The 20,146-nt window shown below is 36.3% G+C and overlaps 1 protein-coding gene across 2 annotated transcripts in view; it reads right to left on the bottom strand.

Annotated features, from left to right (window-relative positions):
- LOC311083491 (metal transporter CNNM4) overlaps positions 1-18,500 on the bottom strand; it is a 30,906-nt gene extending 12,406 nt beyond the window's left edge. Inside the window, exons 1-4 of one of the 2 annotated variants that reach the window (XM_084115057.1) lie at positions 17,011-18,500; positions 6,968-7,111; positions 6,503-6,637; positions 5,343-5,512 (exon numbers count right to left, since the gene is read on the bottom strand). In XM_084115057.1, coding sequence (XP_083971183.1) covers positions 5,343-5,512; positions 6,503-6,637; positions 6,968-7,111; positions 17,011-18,382 — 1,821 coding nt within the window. In that variant the 5' untranslated portion in view covers positions 18,383-18,500. The remainder of the gene's footprint in view (positions 1-5,342; positions 5,513-6,502; positions 6,638-6,967; positions 7,112-17,010) is intronic. The other variant, XM_084115056.1, reaches the window with a different exon arrangement.
- Between the last annotated feature and the right edge of the window lie 1,646 nt (positions 18,501-20,146).

The following is a 20,146-nucleotide window of genomic DNA, read 5'->3' as shown; positions in this document are numbered from 1 at the left end:
AACAATAAAACAATTAATGTCTTTTGTTTTTAAATAAAACACATTCTTGAGAAATAAATATTTTGTAAAAATACAAAAATTTTAATTATTATAAATTATTATTAATAATAATGATAATACTATTTTAAAATAAAGCCAATTGTTTAGTAATAATAATACAAAACATTGACTTCTATTGTTTTTTAAAGAAGCCAATTCCTGCATTTTAATAATAATAAATTATAATACTACTACTATTAATAATAATGCAAAAACATTTATTTGTTTTTAAATGAAGCCAAATGTTGCATTTTTATATTGCAAACTTTCGTCAGATTTAACCAACTCATTTGAATATTTTTACCTCATACACAGAGTGAGCCTTTAATGCCAGGCAGATGGGCTATATGAATAACAGAGGTGTTGAGAAGAGGTAATGTTTGTTTATATATACATGTGTGTGTGTGTGTGTGTACGTGCAGAAGGCCATGTTGAGTTGCTTCACTCAGTAACCTCTTCTCAGCGTCAGTATTGTCAATCATTCACAAACATAACGTGGGTGGCCAAGCACACATTGTAAAATTACTATGAGTATGTTTAACAGCTCATTGTTTGAGTAACTAACAACAGTGAGCACAAGCAAACATCTTCAAATATTTGTGTACAGAAGAGACAATCACAGTCTCTCTTCCTGCAGTCTCTTCATCTAGAAGCAGAGTTAAAAATAGGTATGTGCAAAACTATATATATCCAAAATCAGTTAGACGGTGGTTTGTCTGAACAATTAGACGCTCTTGAAGATGTCCTGTATAATTATGCTGCTTTACAGTTACTCCACCAGACATATACCACCAAGCAAGCAGAGCCCTTCAATGACCAACAGATATTTAACAAATGAACAGGCCAAATAACTATAAGGTTTTGTTTCATAAAAATATCACAGCGCTAACAAAAATGAAGACCTACATATTACAAATAATAAGAGCTTTAAATCACAGCGGATGATTCAAAGCCTGAAAGTAAATCATCTAAAAAAAACTCGCTGAGAATTTGCATAGATACATCTTCAAAGCGCTGCCGTTAAAAACATTAAAGCTAAATCTAAAGTTGTGGACCTCAATAACTGACTAGTCCTGACCTTTCACATAAAGCTTGCCGCATGATATTTCAAGCTTTCCATATATTTCTCATGACTTTGAGGAAAGTAGCCTAAACGCTGGGTTTCGGTTCATTTTTTTCTGCGACTGACTAATCAAATTTCGACTATTAGGGGGCAGACCTAGTTTTTAGTTGAAAACGGTGTGGTGTAAACGGCCCCTTAGCTAAACTTCAGATTAATCTTGAACTAAATCTTGTTTTTAGATTTGGAAAGAGAAACTAATTGTGTGGATTTAAAACATTAGGATTTTTAAAATAATCTAAAAGCAAAACCATTTTAGACAATACAAAAATAAACATCAAAAAGGTTCGTCTCATCTTTACATTAGAAAAATAATATTAAAAGATTAACCTATAAAAAAATCATTTTGAATATATAAAATATTTAATATCTGTCTTTATTTTCTTCATTTGTCTATCATCTTATGTTTTACTAGATGTTATGTCTATTTATTTTTCTTGATGTCAGGTCTTCGGATTGTGCCAAAACGTTAAGTTTAAGTTAAAGTGCAAATTGGAAAATCAACGTACTCTTTTATTCCTCACAAACTCCAAGTCCTTTTAGGACATACGCACCGGAGCGCAACAGAAGAAGTGCAGTGGATCTTTAGCACAAAGCTTGACACCTCAGAGAAAGCAGCATTAACATTTGATGAAGGTCAGTCAGCCCGCTCTCAGCTGGAGGCCTGGCTGGAGGCCATCTTCAACTGGTGCCAGGAAAGAAAGGTCTCCATGTTGGGACTTCTACTTGCAAGCACACTCAATGTATTAAATAGTAATCATAATAATACAGCACATCCTGCTTCCAACACACACACACACCATTGAGCGGCTTTAAATAATAAATAACAAAAAGCCACACAAACAGATGCCCGACATATTTAACAGCCTCAAACTGCTGCTAGTGTGCTCTTCATAATCTATTAATGAATCTCCTTCCCGCTGTGAATAATCTACACCAGGTGAACTAACTTCAGACATTTTAACCGGAGAGCTTGAACTTGACAAGTTCATTCCATGACAGTTCAAGAAACAAAGTTCACACTCTCAGAAGCGTAAATGCCAAAAAAGGTTTATAGTGCCCCTATTATGCTTTTTCAGATATTACCTTTCATGTAGCGGTAATATAGCTGTTTGTGAACGTAAAAGTTCTGCAAACTTTCAAAGATTGAAGTGTCTCTCGAAAGAAAGAACCGATTCTGAACTGCCTGAAAAGAGTCGTCAGTAATTCCAGTCTTTCTTCCTGCTCGAACCTACGTAGGTCTGTATCAGATTTGCATAATGACAGCAAATGGTCTTTTGCAGTGTATATTATAAAAAATAAAAGTGTTTTTTTAATCTTTTTTTATCTTGAATGCATGTAAATCTACTGTAGGAGACCTCCAAAACAAAACCAGGAACCTTTAAACTAACATAAAGAATATTTTTGTGATATTTTGTGATTCCCCGCATTTATTTTGTGGATTATCATAGTTTTGAACGTTCATTATAGAAGAAACAATGTGTGAGGTCTGAAATTCACTGAATCACTGAAAGGTTGAGGTGTGCATGTGATGTTTAACCATCATGAGCCGAATGGTCTAATGATTGTTTAGAGGCCAATAATAACAACAACAAATCCAAGAAAGAGACCGAGAGAATGAATGAAGGAATACGTGATGGATGATTGTTCCACTGTGGGAAAAAGTACAACTCTGCACTTAGGAAGTCATCTGGATTTTGCATGTGAAAAGCTCCAAAAATCTGAGATGAGCTTCATCCAGGTGATAACAATTTATCACAGTGTAAAATCACCAAGCTAATGGATGGGAAAGCGTGTGCAGACATATTTTTCATATTTAAACCTGCTTTATTGGCAATCAAATGCTTTTTATTGCTCCTTCAGTTGTGCAACTCTTAGAAGGTATTTTGGCTCATTTCTTTATACAAAACAGTTGCAGCATATTTTTAGGATGCCTTTCTTGAGTCTTTTCTCTTTTTTTTAGCTCATGCCAGACCATTAAAGAGGATTGAAGTCAAGACAATATCCTTTTTTTCTCGAAAAAAATCAAAACATTCAGAAACAGCCTATTTTTTAATGTAGCTTCTGCGTTTAGAATTCTTTCTGAAGCAACCAGCACATCTACATGTATCAAAAAGTGCAACTTTTTTTTATTGAATCTTCAACTTTCCTCTCTTATCTTGAAGGGAAACTAAATTGGGACACAATTGCCCACATCAGCACATATAGCAGTTCATTATTAATATTTCTGATAACTGTTTTTCTCATCTACACTATTGTTCAAAAGTTTGGGGTCAGTAAAATTCATTCAGCAAAGAAGCATTACATTGATCAAACGTGACAGGAAATGCAGTTATTGCTAGAAAAGTTTTTTTTTCTTTACATTCAAAGAATCCTGAAATTGTTTCCACAAAAACATTAAGCAGCACAACTGTTTCCAAATGATAATAATAGGAAATGTTACTTCAGCAAATCAGTATATTAGAATGATTTCTGAAGGATCATGTTACACAAGACTGGAGTAGGCTAATGATGCTGAAAATTCAACTTTGTCATCAGGAATAAATTACATAAATAAAAAAAAGAGAAAATATTAAACAGTTTTTACGTTTACAGCATTTTTGATCAAATAAATGTAGGTGAGCATAAGAGACAAACCGACCCTAAACTTTTGATCGCTAGTGTCAAAACTTCTACATCTAAAACCAAAACCTTATTTTGAGGTCCTCTGAAATCATTTCTGATAAGGCCATAGCGCACAACATAGATGATCAGCTGGGCTGCTCCCAAACATCATCATATAGCCCTGATAAACTGTTTTGTAAGCCAGCAGTTCTGTTGAGTCAATTCTTCAGTTTTAGCATGTGACAACACAAGGCAAAGCCAACCACACGCTCATGCTGCAAGCCAAAGCCTGTTTTCTTAAACCGCTTAAAACACCTCGTCTGTCCAATTGGCTGCAACTCAAGCCGTGACCCAGGTAAGGATCAGGCCATTACACCGTGCCTAACCAGACGCGATGCGATAAGATTCCAGCGATAAATAATGTGTCTGTCCCAAGCGGCAACCTCCCTGTCTCTCTCTTGAAACCAACACGGAAGTGAATTAAACGGCAATTCATCAACTGGCCACTTGAGGCTGGCTGCAAAAGTGAGTCAAATCTGCATCTGCCCCATGTTGAAATGCCCAACTTTACAGCAGGAAAAAACATGTTTACAGCCTGGAGCAAAAAGTGGCTTTGGTCTATACAGCTAATTTTGCCCTTCATGACAACTGTGAGGGGGGTGAATTTTTTTTTTTTTATAACTCATCCGTTTAAATTATATTAAGCCTTAAATTTCTGCATTCAAATCGGTTTAAAATCAACCACCAATATCTTCCATCCATAGACAACTTGATCGCGTCGAGCTAGGTGGGCATGGTTTCAGCACCAGGCTCCTCAGCTCCACCCACGTCCCGCCTCTTTGCCCATTTTCGTTTATCCGGGAGTGACGCGCTGCCAAGATGGCGACGGTCGGCTACGCCCACTTTAGGCTTCAAAAACGGTCTTCAGAAACCTACGGGTGACATCACGGACACTACGTCCATATTTTTTTACAGTCTATCTATGGTCTGTCCACACTAGACGCGACGTGACTGTGAGATGCGTCAAAATCAATTAAAACCCACAGCCAATCAGAACAGCGTGTGGGCGGAGTCTCACGGCAAGTGCACAGCACCAGAGAGTAATCTTGACGGCACTCGCAAGAAAATGGATAAGCAGGCTACATAATCAAATTCACTAATATTACACCATTTAAACATTATTAAAAATACATAGGCTACTGAGTTACTAAAACAATCTTTGTCAAATAATACACTTGTTTGTTCACAGTTTGAACGTTCTTGTTTCCATTTGTTTAATTTCAAGATCTGAGGTGAATTATCCATTGTTGCTTTTACAGCTACAAAGCTGGGAGCACTAAATGATACTCAAAGTCACATTGCACGCTTTTAACATTAAATACAGCACATAAACAGTACCTGTGATTATCATTGCAACAGTTTGTGTTTGTTGTTCCAGGCGCAGAAAAATAGAAACCGTTTCTAAATAAGAAACGTCGCGTGTCGCCGTTGCGGCTGGTTAGTGAAAAGATACCTTTTGTCGCGGCGGCGCATCGCGTGTAGTTAGGACACGGTGTTAGGCGTTAGTTTGAGCCGTTACCTGCAGTATGAGGATGAAGTAGTCCACGGGTTTGCCGCGCAGGTAAAGGTAGTGATGTGGCGATTTCTTTTCGTTCTCGTTGAACTTGATCTCCTGGATCACATCAGGGTGTTTAAGGATACGCAGAAGGATTTTCTCTGAGATCAGAGATGGACTAAACAAATTAACCTCTGTGGAGACACAGGTGACAGAGACAGAAACAGACAGACAAGAGATGAAAAATCTATAGACCATTTTGCTTAATTTAAGATGTACATTGTCTTACTTTTTGAGAAACTTGACCTGTAACACTTTACAATAAGATTAAACATGTTGGTTTATGGTACTTTACAGTAGAGTTTTCTTAACATTAGTTAACTACATGAGGAAACATGAACTAACAATGAAAAATTCTTAATTTAAGGGTAAGTTTACACGACAACGATGTACTAAAAACGAAAACGTTTTCCCTTTGTGGTTTCACGTTTTCAAAAGTTTGATTTTTAAGGCCCCTAAATGTTGTTGTCATGTAAATGACCAGAAGAAAATGCATAAAAAATGTTTCCAGTTTTTAGTTGAAAACTGTGTCATGTAAACAGCCCATTAAGTTCAATTTAAACATTTACTAAAATATTATTAAAATCAAATGTTGCATCTGTTAATATGACCTGAGCTAACATGAACAAACAATGAACAGTTGTATCTGTATTAACTAACATTAAAAATAATAATAATGAATACTGTAATAAATGCTGATTGTTAGTTAAAGCATTAACTAACAGGACCTGATTATAAAGTGTTACAAATGTAACAAATTGAACCAACAAGGTAAAAGTAAATACATACCAGTATTCAAGGCTATTTTCATGGCATAAAACTGGGTAAACATTAAAAATTTGAATCTAGGTTAACATCAAATTCTACACTGCATGCATAATTATTATGCAAGTCAATATTCTGATCATATTTTTTTCCAAGCACATTTTAACAATTCCAAAACACATCAATCTTAAAACTAATTATTAATTTTGTATATAATCATTTAAAAGTGATATATAATTGTTGACGAGGACAGGAAGTGGGAAAACGCCTTATATTCAGATGTGCATAGTTATTAAGCAGGTTTTCAATGGGCAAGGCAAGGTACACATACTGTTACACTCAGTCTGGTGATTGTTTACCTGTTGCTAGGAAGCGGTGAGCGGCCAGTAGCAGCTGAGGAGAGATCTTGACTTTAGACTCACTCTCATGTTTGAAGGCAGAGAAGTCTCGCTTGTTCTTATTGTGTGCCACTTTCTTTCTGTTGCGGTTATCGGCTGCAAAAAATACACACACAAAAACTGAAATGAGCAGAACACTGAGGAATTTATAACAGAAGTCAGATGACTTAATTCCTCCAACAACCACAAAAATCACATTGGTACCATGAAAACTCTAACATCATGAACATGATGATATGTGCTTTTCTCAAAAAATGCTGAGTGCATGTCTCGGTCATTTCGTAATCATACGTGAAATGGTGTGTGTTGCAGCACAGCAAGAGGAAGTCAAATGTATGTGTGTTGGAAAACTGAGATGGGCAAATGCTGTGTGAATTTATTTAAAGAAAACACTAAAAACACGTTCACTAGACACTGTCCACTCACTGTAGAGGTCAGACTCGTCCAGGATTTCTGATTTGATGATCTCCTCGATGACATCTTCCAGGGTGACCAATCCCAGCACCTCATAGAACGGATCTCCCTCCCCCTCATTATTCACTTTCTGAACAATCGCCAAGTGTGATTTACCTGCAGAAGATTTAATTAGAAGCGTATTTGTGGTACTCTTTCAATAAACAGCTGTTAATAATGTAAATAATACACTGAACAAAATTATAAACGCAACACTTTTGTTTTTGCCCCCATTTTTCATGAGCTGAACTCAAAGATCTAAGACTTTTTCTATGTACACAAAAGGCCTATTTCTCCCAAATATTGTTCACAAATCTGTCTAAATCTGTGTTAGTGAGCACTTCTCCTTTGCCGAGATAATCCATCCACCTCACAGGTGTGGCATATCAAGATGCTGATTAGACAGCATGATTATTGCACAGGTGTGCCTTAGGCTGGCCACAATAAAAGGCCACTCTAAAACGTGCGGTTTTACTGTATTCGGGGGGGTCCGGAAATTACAAAATAATTTTGTTCAGTGTAATAATAATAATAATAATAATAATAATAATAATAATAACATATTCAGTCAAATAACACTCAAAGAGCTTTAGTATTAAAGGGGTCATCGGATGCCCATTTCCCACAAGCTGGTATGATTCTTTAGGGTCTTCATGTAAAGTTTGTAACATACTTTGGTTAAAATTCTTCAATGGTTCTGTAAAACAACACCCTTTTTACCTCCTCAAAAACAGATCTGTTCACAGCGACCCGTTTCGGTGCATGTCTCTTTAAATGATAATGAGCAACTGCTCACCCCACCCCTCTCTTCCATGGGGGGTGTCGACACACATAAAGTGCTGCCTTGGCGGACAGTATACAAATGGCTGAGGGTGGAAATATGCTAATACGGGACAGTCCGTCAGTGGTCGTGGGCAGAGCATGAGCAATATGACATATTGCTCAGAAAATCCAAACAGCTTGATTATTGAGAGAGAAAAAAAGGAGTGAATGGATTTTTTTTTTCATTGTATGGTGGTTGTGTCCACACACTGCAAAGACATTTATATGCAAACACCATTTAAAAGTGAATTTTGCATCCGATGACCCCTTTAAAGCAGGAAATACATTCGCAAATAAGAATAATCAAGCAGTAATGGTTTGATAGAGCTTTGCATAAAGATAACATTGTAATATTATATGAATTGTATATTTTATCATTTAATATACTTAGTTATATTATATTATCATTCATTCTTTTCTGCATATACTAACACATTTATAACATTTAAACAGAGCCTGAATTTCAGCATGGGATTGCAGGCATTGCGCATAAATTTAGACATTCCTGCAGTTATCGCAATAATAAAGCAAGAAATTCCCGCAAACATTTATGCACTTATAGCATGTTAAATGAGTAAATTAATCCAAGCAGATTATCAGAGAAAATAAGTCATTTGAAAACTTTCTGAGACGTAATTTCACAAACAGTGTGAGTAATGCAGCGTTACCGTGTCTTCTCTCTCTCTCTCAAAATGCGAAAAGATCTTTACATCACCCCATAGTTGCGTCTGCACTGCAAGCTGCGACACAAGACTTTCACTCGCAAAACACTCTCTGAGACACTCTCAGCCAAAGCGCACACACATAAAGCCACTCAGGTTGCTCGCTCGCTCAAATTGTCAAATTGAGTTCTTTTTTGAGGCTTATCACGCTTAAATGGCCAAATACACACAAAAATATGTCAAAATACCTGTCTTGGCGAGTATTCACGTTCACACTGTCAGTTACGTCTTAGGTGAATGAATGTAAACAGCTAAGAAAGAAAACGTGTGTGAATCAGTATACTGGATCCATGCATTGACTCTTAAAGTGACAGCAGCCTAATAAACCTGCTGCTGTCTGTCAATGTTAATCAAACAACAAAAGAAAAAGAGACAATCACTCACTCCTCGACTGAACAACTTTTTCAGCTTTAATAAGGAATAATTTATATTTAATCAGTTAAGGCTATGCAGTTATTTTATATTTGATTATTCAACTTCTGTGGTATTTCTTCCTTGAATACTGTTAGACCTACCTGAAAAACGTACAGTGCTGTTTATTTAATTTGTATCTTTATTCTATTGTATTTATTTGTGCTACTGGTTGTTATTTATTTGTTCTTGTTTTATTACTGACTCAAAGTTTGAAATCAAGCTTCCTTGTGCTGTCTAAATGCTATTGCAACAAAATTACACCATTGTAAAAACAAACACAGAGTGAGCAAACGCCCCCAAAAAGAGTCACTTAAGGGGGGAACCCTTTAGCGTTTACAATCATATTCAATCACATCAAGGTATTTATTTGGAATACCCACAGTAAATGCACATAGTGTAGCCTACTGTACGCTTTTGCTCAATTTAGTGACAAACGACAGTAGGCTTCTGTAGCGCAATGCTTACTATATCTTGTTTCTTTGTAAATAGTGTCATGGACAAACAGAAAGAGCTAAGGGTTCACACAGTTTATAAGACGGCTATTGTTGCCATTCGGCGCACAAAGAGCCAGGAAATCCTAAAGCGTTTGCTCATCAAAACAAAAATCCAGGAGTTATGCGTAGACATAACACCCTGTTGCACTGACATTAGGAGCCAAAACAGTGAATTGCGAAACATGATTTAGCATCTACAAAATATTTCAACTCGTCTTGAAAACCACAAAAACACTTCCAAATGTTTTGACTGCAAATGTTTAGACAAAATTCGGGGTCACTAAATTCAGCAAAAATGCTTGAAATTGATCTAAAATTACAAAAAAAGACGGTTTAAAAAAAATAAATAATTCCATTAACCTTCTTTAGAATGTTGTTTTAATCAAATTATCCGGAAAAAGTCACTTTCTACACTTCATTAAGCAACACAACCATTTTCAACTAATAATAAAAGGAATGTTTCTTGAGCATAGTAATATGGGGTATGTCCAAAAACATGGTAGTAGAATGATAGTTGTTTTAGTGTTTTCAACAGATTTCAAAGTCAATGAAAGACAGCATGGTATTACCATGGTGCATATCTAAATCATAGGTTAGGTACCAACCCAACATGGTACCACATCTAAACAATGCATGATACTTTTCAGTTAGCGGACATGGAGTGAAGAGTTAAAGCTCACCGGCTTATCTGCCATCTGATTGTTTGTAATGTGACCGGATGTAGCTAATAAAGCCTGTTCGGCGCATGCAGACTAAACAGCCTGTACTCGAGTGATGCAGAAGATTCCGGATCCCTGATTCTACAGCAAGTGTCTTTGCTCGAGATAAGCGTAAAGTCAGTTCAGTGCGTTTGTGGAACAGATCTCCGGCAACAGACGTCTCTCAGTGGGTCTGCACTGTGCTGCAGAGGAACAAATGAGCCAAAAATCATGACGACACAAAAGAAAGAAACTCTTCGCGTCGTGTACCAGTGGAACATTCTGAAAAGCTTAGTTTGGCTTAATGTAAACACCGTCTACTGCCAAAACAACAATTCCACACAACACAATCAAAATAAAAATACAATATTTTCATGACCCTCATTCTGAACCTGCTCAGAATCATCAAACGCTCTGAACAAACATATAATCCTCCAATGCGATCTGGAATGCCATTAAAAATAAACCGAACCACTTCCTGACGCAGTTGTCCGATGGTGTAAATCTACTTTTCAATGTCTTGCACTGGAGGCAGTCATGTGACGTCACAGATCCCACAATATCCAAACAAAGCTTGGTTAAATAAATTCTGTTTATAATGAGAAGGACATTTTAAGCTATGAAACTTGCAGGATGTTTTAATGGTACAAAGAAATAGAGTGAGAAATAGAGGTGATGCTGCAATGTACTAGAGCATTCAAGTGTCTGCTGCCCACAAATGCAGGTTTTCCCAAAGTACTTTAGTTCAAATCATATTTAATTTCATATATATATATATATATATATATATAACATCCTCTGTACTTTCTACATTTCACAAGCCAGTTTTGTCTTGCCGAGTCATCAATCCCTGCAGCTAAAACAATGCTTGTCTGTCTCTTGCTCGCTCACTCCCTCTCTCTCTCTGCATCGGTAAACACACTCACCCACTGACACACTCTGTACCCAGCGATCTACCTTAACAGCCTCACCTGAAAGCCATTATGTATTCATTCATATAGTCACACAGGATACACCTAATCATTCTTACACATTTTAAAATAATATAGTGAGTATATGACATTCTTCTTAGCAAAACCTTTCAAAAGTTTCAAAAGAAATTAACTCTTTCCTGCGACACTGAGGGAATTTTCCATCATTTACGAGACAACACTTCCCCGCCATTGACGGAATTTTCCGTGTTATTCGGTAGGGGCCGCTATTATGCTTCTGAAAGAGGTTCTCCTGATCAAAACACAGGCGAAAAAGAAGCAGAAACATGGGACATAATCATTGCTTTTGCATGTTGAAGTCTTTGGGGAGAAAGAAGCGATTTTCTCAGCTTTTTGTTCAAAATATTGCTTTTTTTTAATGAAACTTGCCCACATTCAAGGTTTGATAAAAAAGAATGCATACTTCTTTTCTTTTCTTTTTTTTTTCTTTTTTTTAATACATTGACTCTAACAAAATATTCTGGGGGCCAGAAAAACATTTTTTGAAAATATTCAAAAATGCTGTTGGGGAAAGAGTTAATACTTTTATTCAGCTATAGGAGGCATTAAATTGATCAAAAGTGACAGTAAGATATTTATAATGTTCTCAAATTTCTATTATTCAAAAGAGTTCTGAAATGTTTTATTACAGTTTCCAAAATATTAAGCATCACAACTGTTTTCAACATTGATGATGATAATAAGAAATGTTTCTTGAGCAGCAGATCAGCCTATTAGAATGATTTCTGAAGGATCATGTATAAAATGTATAAAATCAGCCCTGACTGTCGATTAAAAGGTGTTACAATATTTAAAAGAAGACAGTTAGGAGGAGGATTTCTATGAGACTTGTAATGATCGTTATGTATCCTGACAAATCATGACATTAAATCATTTTTAACCTGCAAAAAAAATATCTTTCGAAGTCTTAATACATATACATATGCATCTGAATGTTCTTACACTGAAGACTTGCAAAAAGAAAAATAATGCATTAAAGGAGCTGTATGTAAGAAATATATTTCAATTAATCATAAAATGGCCCTGATATGTCTCTAGACATTAAGAAATCATGTTCATTTCAAATACTTATATTACTGACAACAGTAGTCCGGCCAGGATATTGTCATTTAAAAGTGATAGTTGCAGCCCTCAACTGATGTTGATGTTGTCATGTTGTGTTTTGGCCTGAAGCGCCACCCTCCACCTATCTACCAATCACGAAGTCAGTAGTGTTTCGGCATCCGGGTTGCCAGCTCTGCTCTAGTTACCACAGCTGCAGCTACAAACGTTCCTGCTGGATCCTGCATCCTATCTGGCAACCTCGAGTCAGGGGGGAGGGGGAGGGGATACACCACTCTACAGTAATTTGAAAGTGATTGCAGTACCAGTTTTGGCCACAATCTTACATACGGCTCCTTTAAGCAAGCATGTTCACACTGTTGTGTCCCATAGAAATTGCGTTCTGCTTTATTACCGATCACATCCAAATGAATCATTCGGCTAATCTGAGTCATGTGCAATGAAAGACACCAATGTTTCTTTACTCAGGGGATGAGTAAATTGCATCTGTAACTGCACACGCCATCTTAGTTTTTTGTCATCTGCAGTTTCACTGACGTTCTGTTTCTGAAACTCATCTCAATTACTTCACTACAGTCCCACATAAACTGAATGTCTGTCTGCAGCCAGCAGTGTGGATGTGTATGTGCGATTGTTACATATCTGCAAGTTTACATTTGTGTTAATTTTTTATAACCAAAAATTATAAGTAGTTGTCATTACTGCAACTTTTAACATCTTTACGAAAACTCCAGAATTATTTCTGTACAAGTACTGCAACGTGAACATGAATTGCCACTTACACTGCTGTTACATACATATCAGATTGTAACCAGACCCATATGGAGAGTTTTCTAAAATTATGTAGCCTATAATTGGCTATTTGTCGGTTAGTTAACATTAAGTAAAGTCATCTGAAAAAGCAAGTGATTTGAGAGAAAGAGCAATATGGTCAATACTGATTTGATGACAACTATGGGATATACACAGAAATTTTCACCAATTCTCAAATGTCATTTCAATAATGCATCTTTAGATCAACCATTTTACTTAATAGATTATAATATAAAAAATAATTAAAAATCTCAAAAATACAAAGATAAAACTTTTTTTTTTAAATCAATTGACTTTGAATAAATCATTAAATAATTATGTAAAATGCATATACATTAAATAAAAATGTAATTTTCTTTTTTAGTTAGAACCCCTTGACTTTAAATAAATCAATAAAGTGGTTCTAATCTAGATTAAATGCATTTGTATTTGTATTTATTATATATACTGTATATATATATATATATATATATATACTGTATATATATATATATATATATATATATATATATATATATATATATATATATATATATATATATATATATATATATATATATATATATATATATATATATATACACACATACATACATAATATACACATACACACACACACATTTTTTAAATATAACTAACTATCTAAATAAAATAAATAGTATTCATATTTTTCAGCTGGGTTTCTTCGTTGCAGTAATTATATCTTATCCAGATATATTCCAAGAAATGTCTATAAAAATCCAGAAGAACCCCCCACAAATATCTCTTGACAACGTTTGATCATTTTTCTCAGTTCAAAAGAAACCAAATTACACTTAAAAATTGTAGTCTGACAAAAATTGAATAAGATTTTCTAGAAAATTGCATATTTGTGTAACAAATCCTCTTCTCCTTCCTCAAAAGAGCCGTTCCTCCTTGGGATCGAACACAAGCACAAACACACAGTGTATGCTCGGTCAGCACTCCTAATCAACAAATGACATGACAGGAAGTGAAGGATAGGAAGAGAGAAGTATTTGTGACACTGTAGCCATGAATGCATTCACAGAGAAACAGAGACCGTGATCCAACTAGAATACAGAGAGGCTTATGACATGACAATACCGTCAGAGAGCTGGCCAAATCCACTTAGCAACACTAATCACAGACCAAAACAACAATGTTTGACAGAAATGTGTCATTTCCTCTTTCTCTGACTGGTTTTTTTTTGGATTGCACTTGCACTTATATGGGGCCAATATTCTAGTGGCGTCATCCAGGAAAAAAGACATTGGTCTTGCAAGAAATCCAATGACTAAACTCATTGTAAACAAACTAAAAATGACTGAGAGCACTTTTAGGAATTCATTGTGGTTTTTGCCCTGCTTTTCCCCCTTACACATTCATATGCATGCAATGCATAACCAAAACCATTTGCCAGAGTGGTAGACGGCAACCCAAACACAGAGGCAGAATGCCATCTTTGAGTACTGAAGCGGATGAGGAAAGAAATACAAAGATTTGGGTTTGTATCATGGACAGAAAGTGAAGAAAAGACTTCTGCTTAAACGAGAGGAAGTGCTTCAAAACGGACAAACTCATGAGCTGAGCGAATAGCATGCATATCAGTACCACCTTGTTTTCATGGTGACTATCACTTCTACTGTAAAAGGGCTTTAATACATGTCAAATCAGTCTTGTTAAATTAATGTGGCAGGGATATTAACAATAACTAATACTACTAATACTAGAGTTAAGAATTATACTGGACTACAGGGAATCAATCAGACTTTGAATAATTGTAATCAATATGTCATTTTTGGTCTGGCCATGTTTAAATGGATGTTAATATGGAAGACACACTTCTTCACAGTTTGTGCAATAAAACAGTCCAAGTTCAGAAAAATATAGTCGCAAATCAAAACCTGCTGACAGTAAACTTGAACAAGCAATGATAAGATAACAGGTTTAGTCATGGTTATTGTGATGACAACAAACACGTGATTAGTCGAACAAGGGCCATTTGCATAAAATGCTTAGCCTAGTCTTAGACTGGTCATAACTTTTTAAAGTCAGTTACATGAAAAGGTAGATTTGTCTATAAATCTGAAAAGTAAGAGTGATAACTAACTACTAGTTGGTCAGACTAGTTCTTTAAGGGTTAGTTCTCCCAAAAATAAAATTATATCATTAGTTACCTGTAAGACTTAAATTCATCTTCAGAACGCAATAAGATCAATGTTCTGACGCAGAACCTGGAAGCGCTGCACTGTGTTTACTACGTGAACCGAGTAGCAGACTGACATTGAAGAGAAGAGATTGCTGAATAAAGTTTGTTTAAAAGTTGATTGCACACAAAAAAACTCTACTTACTCTCGTCGCTTCATAACATTAAGGTTGAACCACTGGATTATTTTAATGATGTCTTTACTACCTTTCTGGGCCTTGAAAGTGGTTATAAAAGGTCAGAAAAGCTCTCGGATTTCATCAAAAATATCTTAATTTGTGTTCCAAAGATGGAAAAAAAAATATCTTAATTTGTGTTCCAAAGATGGACGAAGGTCTTACGGGTTTGGAATGACATTAGGCTGAGTAAATAATGACCAAATTTTCATTTTGGGGTGTACTAATCCTTTATGTCTTAACTTAGCAGCTATGTTTATATAATTAGCCCAGCGCTAGCTTCAAAATGTTAAATACCAGCTAAGTATTTTAGGCAAGGCTTCAGGACCAAACTACAAATGTCTGCTTAAACATACTTTCCCAGAGTTCCTGTATTAATCACGGTTAGGCAACTAAGATATTGATTACAATAACCTCATGGCTTGCTACTAATGACATCGCAACTATTGATTATAGGTGGATTCCTGTTATGTACTTGATCTAATACCTGGATTGATTTATAAGGATTTTTAAATAGTCTAATTGTTTAATTTTTTGAACGTGGGATCCTCTGTTGCTGTGTTTAGTGTAAAATGATGTCTTGTGTTTCATCTAAATTATTGGTGGATGTCATTAATGTGGTTAAAAAGATTATACTGTATGTGGATAATTGTTGTTAAAAATACAATCTCGATGACGTCAATATAATTAGGCTAATTGTTTAAATAATGGTTGGAGGATTAGATTATCTAACATATAAGAAGGCCTGCGAGCTGAAACATGTTATTCCTCTGTGAATAATGTAAAATAAAGTAACAAAAAAAAAAAAATCTAATTCTGAGTGAGGATCAGAGCTGTATTTTGAAGTAAACTGAAATAAAGATGAAATTAAATATAAAAATTAAACTAAACGAAAATTAGAAATGTTGCCTTGGCAAGTAACAGAAATAAGTTTAAGCTCAAGCACTAAAATTACTAACTTGAAATAAATAAATACTAAAACTTTAACTGAAATAAAAATAAATTAAAGCTAAATAGTGATAGAATCAACAGCATAAATAAAATAAAAATGACAAATGCACATGATTAAAATGAATACAAAATTACAAAAAAAATAAATAAAATAAAATAAATAAAAAGGAAAAAAGCAAATTCAGTTATTAATAAAACCTATAATTGTGTATAAAGAACACTAAAATAACACTGCTCTATATGACCAGTGTTTGGAGGGGCAGGATCATTTTCAGGAATGACCTCATGCACTGTTGACTTTATTAAGAAAGGTCAATTATGATTTCATGTTGACTTCATGAGCTTCAGGAAAGCAACCTCCCAAAAAATGTGTGTGGAAGAAAGAGAGAGAAAACAAGAGAAGAAAGAATGCACAACAACTGACCTTGACAGTCAGTGGAAGAGAGAAAGGCCCATGGGGAGAGAGGATGCATGTTTTCCAACCTGATAAGAGCGGGACTAATTAATTAAAAATAGATAGAAAGACCTTCTCCACAAACTATCTAAAAGTGACATCACTGCTGATACACGTCCCTCCTTGCTACACCTGATGAAAACCTCCCTGAGACTGACAATGAGAAATTCTGCAGGAAAAACAGTGTGTGTCACTGACAAAAATGTACCAACCTTTTTTAAACTCCTCCAGCATGGAATCCAACTTGGTGTCATGAAACACAAAATGGACCGGATGGTTGTAGAACTTAGTAATGGTCTTCAACGTAGTGCAGTCATCTGGATCCACAAACGCCAGGTCTTTCACAAATAGGATGTCCATGATATTGGTCCGTTCATCCTCATAAACAGGAATGCGCGTGTATCCGCTCTCCATGATCTCCGACATGGTGTTGAAGTCCAGGATGGCGTCGCTGTTGATCATGAAGCAGTGGCTGAGAGGAGTCATGATGTCCTCCACTGTCTTAGTCCTCAACTCCAGAGCGCCCTGGATCATGTTCATCTCCTCTTTCACCAGGTCGTTGTACGGTTCGGTCACCTTAAGCATCCCCACCAGCTTCTCTCGGTTGTACACGGTGCCGATCTCCTGGCCTAGCACGCAATCCAGGAGTTTGCTGATGGGGAAGGACAGTGGAAAGGTCAGAAGCATGAAGAACTTGGTGATGTGGATGGTGTTGGCACCCACCGCCAAGCCGTGGCGAGAGCAGAGCGCCTGAGGAACGATCTCGCCGAAGATGACTATACCGATGGTTGACGCCACCACAGCCCCCAGACCCGAGCCGATGAGATCATCGAGCAGGATGGTCAGCGTGGTGTTGACCAGCACGTTCCCGAGGAGAAGCGAGCACAGCAGGTAGTTTCCTTTCCTCCGTATGGGCTCGATCTTGCGCGCGTACTTCTTCTCTTTATCAGTGCCACAACTCTGCACAATCCGCAGCTCCATGGGGTCCAAAGCCATGAGCCCCAGGTTTAGACCACTGAACATCCCCGAGAGCACCAGGAGGCAGGCTATCAAGATGATCTGGAACCAAATGGGAAGCAGCGACTTCTTCATCTCCACCACACGCAACCTTCCATCATCATCTTCCAGCAGGTACCACTTCCCATCTTGGTTGTGTCTGATGCACAGCGCATATTCCCTCTGGGACTCACTTTTCCTAAGTGCTTTAATTTGGACCCACAGCAGCCCAGAGGTGCCCTGGCTGTTGACACTCATACTTTTACTGATGGAGATGTCTTTGGTGAAGTCAACACAAGTGCTGTTGATATCAGAGCTTCTGCCCTCGCTCTGATCCACGAACTTAATCTGCTCCCAGGTGTCATTGCTGATCTGCAGTCCGTAGAACCTGAGCTGGATGTCGCTGTCCTCGGTTACCTGTATGATCCCATCATCGGTGGTAGTGGCAGGCTTGACGCTCTTCTCCAACCGCATGCCGAGGATCCGGCTGTCGCTCCCCCAGGATTCCGCTCTATTCGCACAGACTCTACTCCAAAATAACAGCATTAAAGTTAGCGTGTACCCTTTCCAACTGCATTCTGCCGCCATGTTTGTTTCACTCTGCGGAATGAGAGTTGACGTCACCTATTCATTTCACACGCCCACGCCCCTTCATTAACATATCCTCCGCGGAACTCCAATCAGCGAGTGTTTCGTCACCTTATGAGGAAGAACGAGCCTTCTTGGGTTTGGTTGTTAAGGAAGACCGGGTTTTCTGTGCTGTTAAGGTGGAGCGGTTTGTTTTACTGTCCCAAACTCTCATTACGTCTGAATATATGAGTGAGATAATACAGTCTATAAAAAAAAAAACTTTTTTTACGGAAAAGATTACTTGCATAGACCAAGGACGCATTAAACTGATTAAAGCAACAGTAATATATTTATAATGTTACAAAAGACTTCCGTTTCAAATGAATGCTGTGCTTTTGAACTTTAAAACTTTAATAACTTTACTGTTTCAACATTGATAATAATACGAAATGTTTTTTGAGCACCAAATCAACACATTGATTTCTGAAGGATCTGTGAATTCAGGTTTGCTATCACAGGGGGAAAACAGATTTTAAAATAGATTAAATAGTAATTGCAATAATGTTTCACAATATTACTGTTTTTACAGTACAGCCTTGATGAACATAAGAGACTTCTTTCTTATGACTCCAAACTTTTGAACGTTGGTGTAATAACCTACAGTAATTAACGTAAATTAAAATATACGTTAGGAATATATATTGCATTACACTATATTAATGAATGTCACAATATAAAATATCTTTATTGTCGGATTTAAACACATATGAACTTTTTGTATTAGATGGAAATATTTTTTTATGAATTAATGGTAACACTTTACTTGAAGGGGTGTGCATAAGACTGACATGACACCTTCATAATCATGACATGGCAGATGTCATAAATATGAAGGATGTCTTATGCATGCTTATGATAACTGTCATTAAGTGTCATTCGCTCAATTATGACATTTTTAATGCAAATATGACATTGTTTGAGATGTCTTTGTTATGACAACTTGACATAAACCAATACATCATAACCTGTCAGTGTCTTTGTCATGACAACTTGACATTACCAAGACAACAGAAATTGTCATAAATATGTCATAAACATGACATAGAAGATTAATTATCAAACTTTAAAAAAAACACTTAGCTTTATGGGTTAACATTTCATTAAACTGTCAGGTGGTTGGTTTTGACATTGGCTGTCATGAGGCCATTATAACTGTGTCATGAATGTTTTTCTTGACCTCAACTACAGTGGTACAAATTGAATTTGTCATTAAAATGTTATAATGGCTTCATGATAGCCAATGTCAAAACCAACCACATGATAGTTTAATGAAATGTTAACCCATAAAGCTAAGTGGTTTCTTAAGTTTGATAATTAATCTGCTATGTTATGTTTATGACATATTTATGACAGGTTGTGTTGTCTTAGTAATGTCAAGTTGCCATAACAAAGACATCTCACACAATGTCATATTTGCATTAAAAATGTCATAATTGAGCGAATGACACTTAATGACAGTTGTCATAAACATGCATAAAACTTCCTTCATATTCATGACGTGTCATGTCATGATTATGACGGTGTCATGTCAGTCTTATGCACACCCCTTCAAGTAAAGTGTTACCGAATTAATTTATATATTATTTATGAGTATAAATATGTGTAAATGTGAATGTGTGTGTATGTATACGTTTTTTAATGCTTAGGAATTGGAAACGTAATGAATCTTCAAACTATGCTAATAGAGACAGAGCGTATTTAGGCCACGCCCACACCCGGGGG

This window comes from Abramis brama (assembly GCF_963993115.1).
Source record: "Abramis brama genome assembly, chromosome: 5".
In the NCBI taxonomy this organism is placed as follows: domain Eukaryota; kingdom Metazoa; phylum Chordata; class Actinopteri; order Cypriniformes; family Leuciscidae; genus Abramis; species Abramis brama.
The sequence above is the reverse complement of the archived record's forward strand: the minus strand, read 5'-3'. Positions and strand labels throughout refer to the sequence as shown.